This window comes from Odocoileus virginianus, chromosome 18 (assembly GCF_023699985.2).
Source record: "Odocoileus virginianus isolate 20LAN1187 ecotype Illinois chromosome 18, Ovbor_1.2, whole genome shotgun sequence".
Lineage (NCBI taxonomy): Eukaryota > Metazoa > Chordata > Mammalia > Artiodactyla > Cervidae > Odocoileus > Odocoileus virginianus.
In genome coordinates this window covers 11,521,000-11,534,261 of record NC_069691.1, presented here as the reverse complement: position 1 = coordinate 11,534,261, position 13,262 = coordinate 11,521,000, and the positions used below count along the sequence as shown (strand labels likewise).

The window sequence follows — 13,262 nt, the reverse complement described above, 5'->3', positions numbered from 1 at the left end:
TTAAGAGTCTTAGTAATTAGACTGCCCAAGTGAAATTGAAAAATGATGAAGCATGACATACCAATCTATTTTAATATGATGTATAGAATATTTCCTGCCCTGTTTTACAACATAGGAGGATGTTCAATAAAATTTTGAATATAGGATTTTTTAAAAGAAAGGATCTTTATAATATGATAAGCAATGAAAGTCTAGAAATGCTCAATGTTGAATCCAGTAGAGCATAACAATAATCATAAGTTAGAATTTTGTAGCATCTTCTATATCTATCAGCTTATGGTTCTGATTGAACAACTCTAATAAATATTGAAATATCTTCCTTCGTAGCACTGATTCCAAAATTAAATATCTCTGTTTTGTCTCCATTGTGTGGTCAGATTGCTTCCCTGATGAAAAACTATGTAGAATGTCCCAACAATGACATTGGTGGCTACCATTTATTCAGTGTATATAATGTGCCAGGCAATGGCTATATGAGATTTTTTATTTGGAAGGTTCATTAGAAACTTAAGCTTACATTTTTAATTCTCTACATTACTAAAACTCAATTTATTTCATGCCATATAAATCAGAAACTTAGCAAGGTAAGGAAAAAAAAAGGTACCTAAGTACTGCTTTGAGAATTCTCCTGTAGAACAAATTAAATATAGCTACTTAGAAAGATAGAAATTGCATTTAAAATGGCACAACCTGCAACACAAGAGAAAGTCCACTTCTATATGAGCCAAGAACAGTTACTAGGAAGAAAATTTGGTCATCTTCATTTTACTCACATCCCACGTACAGAATTCCTAAGAACTTTGGTTTCCCAAGGGCTTCCCTGGTGTCTCAGATGGTAAAGAATCCACCTGCAAGACAGGAGACCCGGGTTTGATCCCTGGGTCGGGAAGACCTCGTGGAGAAGGAAATGGCTATCCATTCCTGTATTCTTGCCTGGAGAATTCTGTGGACAGAGGAGCCTGGTGGGCTACAATCCATGGGGTCACAAAGAGTCAGACAGAACTGAGCGACTAACATACTTTGGTTTCTCAGATGTCACCTTCATGTGTTCAAATAGCAGAAGGGATTATGAGGGGACCTTCTTCCAGCTCTATCCAACTTCGGGAACTCACAGCAGGTTGTAAACAGAACTCTTGTGTCTGGTGCTATGACTCAACTTTCATACCTTGAAACTCAAAATGATCAATATTTAAGATACAATGCCATATATAACTCATTTGGACTAAGTGCCCCACCAAGCTTGATTGCGTTTATTTCTACTTTTTTATGAATTAAACTATTTTCTCTTTTTTAACTTTTTCAGAGAAAAACTTTATCTTATGAAGAATTTGAAAGAATATAAAGACACTAATGACCTAACTTCAAAATTATCACCTCATGAGTCAATATTATTTCATGTCCCTCTCCTATTATTTATGGAAGATATCTACATGGTTCCAAAGTCAAATCTACAAAATTAATACTATTGGAGAAGTCTGACTTCTATCCCTGCCCACTCCCCATTTTCTTCTCTTTCCTCTATAGAAAACTATTTTTTTTAGATTATTGTTAAATCCTCCCTTTTTAAAATATAAGCAAAACATTTATATTTCAACTTCTCCTTTCTGAGATAAACACTGGTGATCTAGTGATTTTCAAAATATTTTAAAGTATTTGGAGCTTAAACTGACTGTTACAGTATAGCAAATGTTACAAGGCTAGCAGACTTTCAGGCCAAAAAGCAAGAAACATGGTAATTTGTATCTATTTCAAAAATAAATATTTATTTGAACACTTTATAACTTTAAGACCCCAATTTTGTGCCCAAAAAGAGGAAGAGAAGGCAGTTAATTTTTATTCAAAGCCTGATATTTGGGGGGCGGGGAGCAATAAAGAGTTTGTCTGGAGATGTGTAAATAGATAGTAGTGTTAAAGATATGCTCATACAAGTGGAGTACCTTCCAAATGCATTCCTTCAGGAAACACATTAAGAGCAAGCCCTTCAGCAGAGTGGGATTTTATTCACAAACCCACTAAGTGATCTTCTTTCTCATAGATCGAATTGCACAGAACATCATTAAGTCCCATTTGGAGACATGTCAGTACACCATGGAGGAGCTACACCAGCTGGCCTGGCAGACCCATACCTATGAAGAAATTAAAGCGTATCAAAGCAAGGTATTCTGGGAAATGAACGGGTTTTCTGTGATTTCTCTATTTCTGGCTTTTTCAGCCTCAGCCCTGTTGACATTTCATATTGGACAACTCTTCGCTGTAAGGACTGTCCTGCACATTGTAGGATGTTAAACATCATCTTTGGTCTCTACATATGAGATGTCAGTAGCATGCCCTCCCACGTAGTTGCGACAACCAGAATGTGTCCAGATATTATCACATCTGGAGGCAAAACTGCTCTGATTGAAAACCAGTGCCCTACTCACGTGACGGAGGAGACGGGGCCCACACTGGGTGACGTTAGGACCTCTCTTGGTGTCTTCTTTGGTCCAGGCAAGGAACGAGAGCAGCTGAAAATCATAGCAGTAATATCTGCAAACTTACTCTAGAAAAATATTAAACAATGCGTTCTGAATGTTTTCTTGCCTGACGTGTCAAAAAATGACCAGAGGAAAAAGGTAGAACTCATCCCACGTTATAACTGTTGTTTTTATTATAATTATTATTATTTTGATTATTTTGTGTCCATTAGAGAAGGTTTTAAGAGAAGGAATTTGTTGTTGTTGTTTTGACTCACATTATTTACAAGACTGAGATCCACAATCACAAAATCTACCAGTAAATTAACTTTTAATAAAATTTATAAATGTGTCTATATCTAAATATATGAGTATAACATACTGATTTTTCTCCAGTGGAACAATTAAATGTTACCACTTTTATATGAATAAGGAGACAAAAGCATAGGTATTATTACAGTCAATAAAAAATCAGAATTAACATACTTGGATTTCCAAAGAAAATAACCCAAGGATCAAAGTACATTTCTGGATTCTGTTGTACTTAAGAGAGTGATTTGATGTCTTTTCCACTGAAATTCTTTTTGTACCAAAAAGCAGTCTCCATAAGTTCTGGGAAAAGAACACAACATAAAAATATTGCAAACTTAGTGTCAGTCAGATATACATTGAAAATAATTTTTTGGAAGTCTGTGAATGAAATTGCTATTACTGAGTGTAAGAGTTTGATTTGACAAAACAAAGAGCTTGAGTTTGTTTAGGTGAGAAGAGGAGGAGAAAAAACTATTAAAAAACCTGTAAATATCTATCTTTACTATTGCAATATTTCCATTGTTTTAGCTTCAGTACTTTGATAATTGTGGTGTATCAAGGTTCAAATAAACCAAAGCAACATCTTAGAAAATATCGCCTATCTTCTAAAGGGGGGTGAATTCCCACCGTGAACCCCAAGTGACAGATCAGCGCCGGCTAGGGCAACCTTGAGTGTTTCACTGAGTCTCCAAGTTGTTCTTGGCTCCATGTACATTCCGTGTTTCTCTCTTGAAGTCCAGGGAAGCACTGTGGCAGCAATGTGCCATCCAGATAACTCACGCCATCCAGTATGTGGTAGAGTTTGCAAAGCGAATAACAGGCTTCATGGAACTCTGTCAAAATGATCAAATCCTACTTCTTAAGTCAGGTAAGCAAGAAGATTCATTGCTGGGGGGAAGGGGGTCTATTTTAGACCAGGATGTGGTCCACCCTTAGCTGAGGTTGGTTCTAGAAAATCCTCCATCTGCTATGTAGTCATTTTTACCACCCACACTGTCAGCCAACTCCCAAAGGAAACACTCAGTAATAAAAATGCCCTGATACTCATTCAGCTCGCCTTTGAAGTCAAATACAATTTTGCTTATTGAAAGTGGAGCTATTAATTGCGGAGGTTGAGATACCCAGCTTGACAGGCAGTGCAAGTAATTAGCGTGTCAAGGTGGCTGAATTGCTGAGCTGGCTCTAAAATGTATGACTTGCCTTCTGTTGGGGGCTGGAATCCAGGCTAGCTGAGCTCTGCCTCTGTGGTCATTTCCAATCATTTTAATGAGGATGGCCTGCAGCAAGAATACACAGGGAGAAGCTCACTCTGCTCTAATCTTTCCTCCCCCGTCTCACACAGGCTCCCTGACACACGCACAGTCACTTGGGAAGAACCTCAAGAAACTGCAGAGGGTTCCCTTTGCAGGAAAACTGTCTACTTGTCTTTCTCGGCCCCCTTTGAAAATAGAAAATAAGAACCACTCTGGTGTTTACCTAAAGGGCTACAGCAAATAATAATAACATCCCTTTATATATGTAATAGCGCACATATACATGTGTATGTTTACCTATGACATCTTTTTTTCATCTCATGTGCTCAATATGGTTTCCATCTTATAAATGAGGAAGCAAAGATTTGAAGAACTGAAGGGCTGTGTTCAATAGCACATAGCCAGGACCTGGCAAAGCTGGCTTTTGAACTTGAGTCAGATAAAATAATTATTCTAAGTTGCTGCTTCTTTACCAAATGATTAAAAAGGTGCAAATCTTGACTCAAATGTGAACTTGATGTATTTGTTGCTAGATTAAAAATCACCCCAAAACTTAGTTCAAACAACAATAATAGTTCGTCTTGCTCCCAAAGCTGATTTGAGCAGGGCTCAGCGAGGGATGGCTCGTCTCTGCTTGCTGTGGTGTTCACCAAGGCAAGCAACTGAGGGCAAGAGGCCCCACTTCCACGCTGGCTCATGCACACGGCCGGCTGTTTGTGCCAGCTGCTAGCGCAGAGTTCACTCAAGGCTTTGGGCTGAAGGGCCTCGGTTCCTATCCATGTGAGCCCCTCCACAGACTGCTTGGACTTTCTCACAGCATGGTTGCTAGGTTTCAAAAGTTAGCATTTCAAGAGAGCAAGACAGAAGTGCATAGCATTTTTCTGACATTGCTTCCAAAGTCTCAGAGTGTTATTTCCACCTGACTAATAAGTCAAGGCAGTGATGAAACCCACCTTGGTTTAAGGGTAGGAGACATAGAATGTAAGGGGTCAAGTAAAGTACCTTCCATATTGGAGATACTGAATAAATGGTTCCTATGATTATTTTCATCAGAAAAGCATTATGTCCATTAATATTTGTGGATTCCCTATGTGTAAGCCCCTATGCTAAGGTGACATATGAGGGAAAGCAGAGAAATCAACAGAACAAAGAAATAAGACACAGATTAAGAAAGGCACCAGGGGTACCTCGGGGTACCACATGGATGTAATCAAACCATCGGTGTGATGTTCTCATGCAAATGTGTGACTTCTGACTGTGCATGTCACTTCCAACCTATTGTGGGGCAAAAGCCCTTTTCTCCAAAATGTGGAGAAACCGTGCACTTGTTCCTCAGGATGTCAGTAAGTATTCAGAGGAACAAGCAGAAGTAGTGAACTAATTCATTTAATAAAGATTTATTAAGCATCTACTATGTGCCAGGGACTTTTCTAGGTCCTGGAGATATAACAGTGAATAAAATAGGCCACAATTGCCTATGGTTACAGACAAGGGCCCTGCCACTACTGGACTAACAGCAAATTCAGAAACGTCAGGCCCGTCAAGGTTGAACAAACTGCTTCTTGATGGGATTTCAATAAACCTTTGATCTGTGAATGTTGATTATAACTCCCTGGAGTGGATAATGCTCAGCATTTTGCCAAAATTTGTTTGACCTCTTTAAGAAACCCTTGTGTCAAAGACATGAATACATAAATGGTGCCCTCAGGAAACATCCTGAAGGTGTTCTTAAGTCATCATATGCAGAAATATAAACAGACTGTGTTAAAAACTGAAGGAGCTTGCAAGTTTTCCCAATACCAAAACTTCTACAAGAAGTTAACAGACTGAAGTTGCCTGCCACGAAACTTCTTTCTGGGCCAATTATCATCACCTGTAAATTTGAAACCAACTTTAATATTAGTAAAAGATGGGGCAGGGGGAGGGCGGAATACATTCTTCCAAAGAAAACATTGTTGCCCTCCATTTTAGTCACCTTTAACATATGTTTTATCTTTCATTCCTCACATATGCATCAAGAGCTTTATTTCTAACATAGTTCTTTTTTCACTTGGGAAGGAATCTTGAGGTGTTTCTGAATGTGTATGTCTATGAGTCTGTGTGTGTTTTAAAGTTTTTTGATTCTCTTGACCTACATGCAGTAGTAAGGTCTTTATTATGTATATATACATAAATTTTTTTTTTCCCATAGGTTGCTTGGAAGTGGTTTTAGTAAGAATGTGTCGTGCCTTCAACCCATTAAACAACACTGTTCTGTTTGAAGGAAAATATGGAGGAATGCAGATGTTCAAGGCCTTAGGTGAGTTCACCTTTGGTGATGACACAGTTTTATTAGCTACCATCAGTTTTATTGGCTACCACCAGTTCCTCCACTTAGATTATCACTGGTAAAAGAAATGTCCTGATTCTCTAATGAGAACTAGTATCTCATTATTCAACAAGGGTTTTACTAGGTGAGCCTCCAATGTTTCATCTAACTCCTTTGATTTTACAACTGTGCCCCCAAATATCAAAAGAAGGAAGGAAACATGGACCCTCTTGATACCAGCCATGCTTCATTCAGAAGTCAATGAAAACGGATTCTAAAGAACTGGGATGCATTCTAAGCATTCTTTATAGAATCAGGTTTTCTTTTACTTTCTAGCTTACTGCTTCACAGAGTATATCATATAGACCACTGATGGTCCATGGGTGACCTCTTAAGTTTCTTATGCAAGTTTATAATCATGAACTAAGATGCTTAGAAGAGGAACTCTTCCACTTGTTTTGCACCCAGAGTCATGGTTCTCCCTGTTAATTCATGAAGTTCTGAGAGCACAAACAGCGTGGGCGCCAACTAGCCCTAAATGATCCGCAGACCATTCTTGTGGGAGGGCAGGATAGAGTCAGTCTCTGGAAGTGTGTCGCTCACTTCCCATCATCAGTGTACGGGGTGGATGAGAATGTTAGCAAAGATGGACTGATGCCAGGAAAGGTTTTATCTATTGACAGTGTCATTTGTTCCACATCCTGCCCACAGACATCAAAGAAGGCCACTGCCCTTTCACCTTCTGTGCTGTTAGCCGATATGGTAGCCAACAGCAAGTCCACCAGGGCTGGCCGTGTTTCCCTCCTGTAGCTGATACACATCCATGTCATCTCCAAAGCTAGGTTTTCAAGAAAGGAGGAAAGACATTGGCAAGCAACTTGGGTATATTTCCAGCTTCATAAAATAAACATTTACCAAGGATCATGTAGGGATGAAGCATTGTTTTCTGAGGATCCACAATGGCTAAGCACCTTACCTGCAAGTCGTTCATTAGAAGGTAAACAGGAATGAATATTTGCTCCTCAATTAAATTTCCAGGAAATTACAGGCACTTTATTGACAGGCACTTTATCTCCATTCTCTTAGTTTGAGGCCCATGGACATCTTACATCACCAGTGACATCCTATAAGTGCCACAAAAAATGACAGCCCTTGGCCCATTATACATAATATTTTAGGTTTTCTATGAATGCTATCTCTGTACTAAAGGATCCTCAAATCACGAATTTAAAATTTTTCAGTTGGAACTAATTTCAAATTGACAAGATTAGAGTGGGGTTATATAGTCCCAGTTGGATATTTCAATGGGTACACACTGTTTCTATCTGCCCTTCATTGGTAATTTTGACTTTCATTACCTGGTCAAGACATTGCCCAATTTTCTCGTTCTACAGTCATCACTGAATCACTTCTCAGGTTGTCCTGATGGTTCAGCAGGTGAAGAACCACCTGCAATGCAGGAGACCCAGGAGATGGGGGTTTGGTCCCTGGGTTGGGAAGATCCCCTGGAGAAAGGAATGGCTACCCACTTCAGTATTTTTGCCTGGAGAATTCCACGGACAGAGGTGGGTTCATGAGGCCCCAGAGTCAGACACAACTGAGTGGCCAAGCGCCCAGCAGCGCGCAGATCACTTCTCTGGTCAGGAACTTGGAAATATTTTTTCTCTGTGCTTAGTATGCAAGTCCTTGAATAATTTCTTGTTTATGGGACTTTTTCTTACTGCTACACCATTCTATTCAAGTATTTTCACTTGATTTGCCTTCTTTTATAGGTTCTGATGACTTAGTGAATGAAGCATTTGACTTTGCAAAGAATTTGTGTTCCTTGCAGCTGACTGAGGAAGAGATTGCTTTGTTTTCCTCTGCTGTTCTGATATCTCCAGGTAGGGAGGTCTGAGGTACTTACCATTAAAAAAAAAAACAAAAAACCTGTTTTGCTATCTTTAACATGAATTGCACCTACCCAAGCCAAGGTTCGCTGGAGAAACTTTAAAAGAACTATCTTTTCTTTAGCAAGCTTGTGATATTTTTGGACAATTCAAAGAAAAGTACCCTCATGTTAATTTGAACGATCCATTGGTCTCAAGTGCAAGAGTAGCATGTGTGGTAAGGTTGACTCCAGAGTCAGAAAAGCAGCATCATTTCTTAAGGGATAAATGAAGAAAAATAGTGGCCTGAGTTATAACTAAGTTCTATTTTGATTTTAAGAATAAAGGACACAGAAATAATGTCCAATAAGGTGAGACTTAGAAATATACCTGAATGAACAAGCCAGCATAGGGATTAAAAAAAGTAAAACCTATACTTTCTTTTCTTTAAGTATCTGTTTCACTGGCCTTTCTATCCAAGTTAATGTTAGCGTTCTTCCTTCAGGCAAATGCTGGTACCTCTTTGTTGCTGTTTAAAGCAATATTAGAAGCTTTAAGGACGGCAGAGGTAAAAATGGCTCCTACTAAAGACTGGAAAAGGAAAGACCTCTGATGTGGTCATAGAGACTCTAGAACAGGTTCTATCACCAAATATCTGTGTGACCTTAAACACTTGACCCCTCAGAATCTCAGTTTCCTTACCTGCAAAGAGGGTTGAGTTTCATAACAATAAAGACCCAGTCTAGCTCTGAAATGCAATAAACAGCAGAAAGTTTTCAAAGCAGGTAAGGTGTGACATTTATACATCAAATAGCACTATAGTCACTGAAATTCTTTTTAAAAGCATGTGCCAGCTTGAACCTGTATAGAATCCTAATAAATGCATGCTTCCTTCCTCAACCAGAATGAAAAGTCAGAGCTGCTCATTCAGTCATCTGTTGGGTTAGATTTGAGGTCAAGGAATAGCAGTGTCATTAACAGTTCTCTATAGAAAGAAAGACACATTCCTGGTCATTTTTATGGTCAAGAGACTCATTCCTTCTATAACCCATTTATCTCTAGAGACTTGCTCTTTTCTCTTTTCTTACACCTAACACATTTTTCAGCAAGGCTGGAAGGAATTAATCTTCCTGGTGATGGGACTTGTTGACATATCACTACTAGCTATGTGTACCCACAATACAGCCTTTATACTTTGTATCTGGTAGACTTTATTTACTTATTTTTAAATTTTTTAATGATTTTTTAAAAATCTGATTCTGTTTTTTATTACTTTATCAAAAATGGAAGTTAGTTATCAATTGGCATGTTATTACTAACAGTTTCTTTTGTGGCTCTGTCTAAAATAAAGTTGTTCCTCCAAGCTTTTTCCTTTTTTTTTTTTTTTTAACCCTAGAAGGTTTTCCAGACTCGGCAGTACAAAGATAAATGGAAGAAGTGACAAGAAAGATTTATTTCTGGTAGCAACCAAATGCCAAATAATTTTCCTCCTGCCATTTTCTCATTGCATTTGATTCTTCCCATCGATTATAGTTCAGTAGAAGATTAATTCTAAGCCTGCAAGTCTATGATGAGACAGGTGGTTTCACTCTGATTCCAGCTTCCTCAAAGGAAGCAATACAAATTCACTGTCCTCTTAGGTATGTGTGTGGCAAAATCAGTAAATTCCCAGCAGCAAATATTTAAGACACAATATATCAAATCTAAACAATCCATGAAAATAATTGCCCCATTTGAAAAGCAAACATGCTTCTTATGAGTGAAAAATCAGCTGAACTATGAGCCTTTTTCTAGGAAGAATATGCTAAAGCCATCAAATTCCACAGAGTTTGGAAGTGAAGCATGAGGTTTAGCTTATTCTACCCTGTGAGGAATCTTCCAGCCCCGGTCACAGACCCACACTCAGAGGCTTCTAGAAGCAACTCCAAGACACCATGTTTGCCACCTTGGCATAGTGCCATATTCAAAGAGGAAAGACAATATTCCAGCCTGTGGAGGCCCCATCTCATGCCAGACCCACCCTTCCGCCCAGGTTCTTGCCATAATAGTTACTGTCTATTCAGCTCCGGATGGCTTGGGGAAGGGAGAAGCAGGGAAACTTAATGTATTCTGATTGACAATGGTCACTAAAGGTTTTTGTGCTCACTTACGTAAGGGTTTGCTTAACTGTTGGCTAGACTTGTCCTGGCCCTGTCTAGGATTACAGAATCGAGTTTCTCACCTGACCTGAACTGTGTTCAGAAGGATCATGTGAAGTTCTTTTCCATGAGTATTTGTTCAGCATTTGGACACTCTGGGTGTCTCTTCACTGAAGTTTCAACCTAAGGCATTGATGCTGGACTGAATTTTGTCACCATGGTATAAAGCATCTAGGAAGAAAGAAGAACGAAATGAAAGAACAAAGAAAGGGAGGGAGGAAAGAAAAAAGAAAGTAGGAAAGGCTAAAGGAAAGGAGGGATTATCCTAGCCATTACTTAAATATTCAATATAGAAACAGAGGACTCAGGATTAATTTTTATATTGATTCATGTTGATACTATATAAATTATAACAGCTTATATAAAAGAAGGGAGATCCTGAATACCAAAAATGCTCCTTTACAATAGATTTTCTTCACTTCTATAATTCATTTCTTCACAAATCATTAACTTAAATTTGAAAGAAAATCTAAGCATATGTCCAGAGAGTGAGTAAGAGATGTAAACTGCAACAGACAGTAAGACACACGGAGTGTCTTTGAATCACTGTGTCTTTACCTCCACCCTGATTTCCTGCCAGCGTTTTGTACATTACTGTCCTCATGGCATTGCTTATAAACTGTTCATTTTAGAAAAATAATTACATGTCTTCAGAAGCAATTTAGACAATTTGAGTTAGGTCTAGATCTCAGCACTTACATATGTAGGTGAAATACAACAAAACTTACATTCTGTCCCCTTCCTACCCACCCTTTTCCTTTCTCAGACCGAGCCTGGCTGATAGAACCAAGGAAGGTCCAGAAGCTTCAGGAAAAAATTTATTTTGCACTTCAACATGTGATTCAGAAGAATCACCTGGATGATGAGACCTTGGCGAAGGTAGGTCCTCAGAGCACAGACCCCCCCCGTCACTGACAGAGCCCATTGAACAGAGGAGGGCTAGTCACATAAGGCAAGGAACATATCTCATCAGCAACAAGATCTGAAGGTTACCACAGGTGGCATAAACTTCGAGTGTGCATTTTAAAAGGGACACTAGGAAACTATAACGAGTTGAGAGGACAATAACTTCTTAGTCAAGGATGATATTGATGGGTCTGAACCCCAGATAGAGGAAGACACATTATAGGAACTGAGGGTGCTTATCTGAAGAACAAAAGCTTATCTGAAGAACAAAGGCGAGGAGACAAGTCTTCAAAAATCATATGTGAAGAAAGAGGACATTTTGTGCCACTTGGGAGTCTGGTCTAGACAAAAGAATGGCTAGATTTTTATTCAAAATAAGGAAGAACCATAAATTGATGAGAACTGCTGAACAGAAGGTAGACTACTGAGTGGAGTGAGGTCCCTGTCATCGGTCAGATTCTTAGAGATACCACCTTGTTTCTTTTCAGATATGTTGTTAATGACAGTCCTACCCAGAGGAGGAGATTAGACTGATGCCTTGTAAATTTTCCTTCAACTCGAATCTCCTCACTTCTAATCTGGGATTCTTTCAAAATGAAGTATCTCAAGGGCAGACTGCATGCACAAGCTTTCCATTTCATTCACAATTCAACTTAATTAAAAATAGTGATCCTTTAGAAGAATTCTGGAAGAAGTTATGTACCAACATAAAATGATCATAAGAGGAATAAGGAGTTTTCTAATGATATCTAGCATTATTTTAGATCCTAAGGTATCTTAAATTTCTTAAGAATTGGAATTTTTTTAGAGGTTAAGCAACTAAGAAGTAGAGCTTAATCTCAAAGATGATAGTTAACTGACTCTATATTTTTATCATTAAAACTCTCCCACTCTGCTCTTGAAGTTCTTTATTTTAAAAGGTGGGGGGGACTCTGCTGGAGATACGATCAGATTTTACTTTGCACTTACAGAATACTGCCATAAAAAACCTCCATGAGTTAAATATGCTGCTTCATTATGGTAACATTTTGCTAAAATTAACACATCACTAGGAAGAACATTTCTACACCATAGAGTGATAGTTCTCTTTGATGTAACTTGTCACTTATCACGTGGGCAAGGACAAATCCCATGCTCTTTCTCCCAGGTAAGAGCAAAACTTCAACATGCTTTCAGATACACTGGGCAGAAATGATGATAATGTGGATATATGCACCTGTCTCTCTAATTGCTGTGTAGCATGTATGCATAAATGCTTCTGGTTAGTTAATATTGGCAGGAAGAATGTTTCCTGCATTTGGATCTCCCAAAGACTTTGGTCCCCATATTTACCACCCTAAAATCCAGAGTTAGACAAAAACTATTCCATTTCAGGGGATCATCCTCTTATCAGAAAACCATGGTTCTTTCATCTGTAAAATGAAGTTTATAATTTCTAACTCCTATAGAGAAGTATAGGATCATGTGAGATATATACACTGCATCAATTCTAACACACTGTGACATGGTGATTATTACTTCCCCAAGTCAGTAACCCACGTGCTTGTACCATTTTCTACTACTTGGTTGGTATCCTGATGGTGATCTGAGGTATTTGAGGGTAGAAAGGAGACAGAAAAATTGAAGATGAAAAATTCAGTTCAGTTCAATCACTCAGTCATGTCTGACTCTTTGTGACCCCACAGACTGCAGCATGCCAGGCCTCCCTGTCCATCCCAACTCCTAGAGTCCATCCATCCATTGAGTGGGTGATGCCATCCAACCATCTCATCCTCTGTCGTCCCCTTCTTCTCCTGCCCTCAATCTTTCCCAGCATCAGGGTCTTTTCCAATGAGTCAGCTCTTCACATCAGGTGGCCAGAATATTGGAGTTTCAGCTTCAACATCAGTCCTTCCAATGAACACCCACGACTGACCTCCTTTAGGATGGACTGTTTGGATATCCTTGCAGTCCAAGGGACTCTC

At 38.9% G+C, this 13,262-nt stretch overlaps 1 protein-coding gene across 1 annotated transcript in view; it reads left to right on the top strand.

The window, feature by feature from the left end:
* RORB (RAR related orphan receptor B) overlaps positions 1-13,262 on the top strand; it is a 204,130-nt gene that overhangs the window by 175,756 nt on the left and 15,112 nt on the right. Inside the window, exons 5-9 of the mRNA XM_020915474.2 lie at positions 2,036-2,157; positions 3,501-3,633; positions 6,210-6,317; positions 8,099-8,209; positions 11,159-11,271. Coding sequence (XP_020771133.1) covers positions 2,036-2,157; positions 3,501-3,633; positions 6,210-6,317; positions 8,099-8,209; positions 11,159-11,271 — 587 coding nt within the window. The remainder of the gene's footprint in view (positions 1-2,035; positions 2,158-3,500; positions 3,634-6,209; positions 6,318-8,098; positions 8,210-11,158; positions 11,272-13,262) is intronic.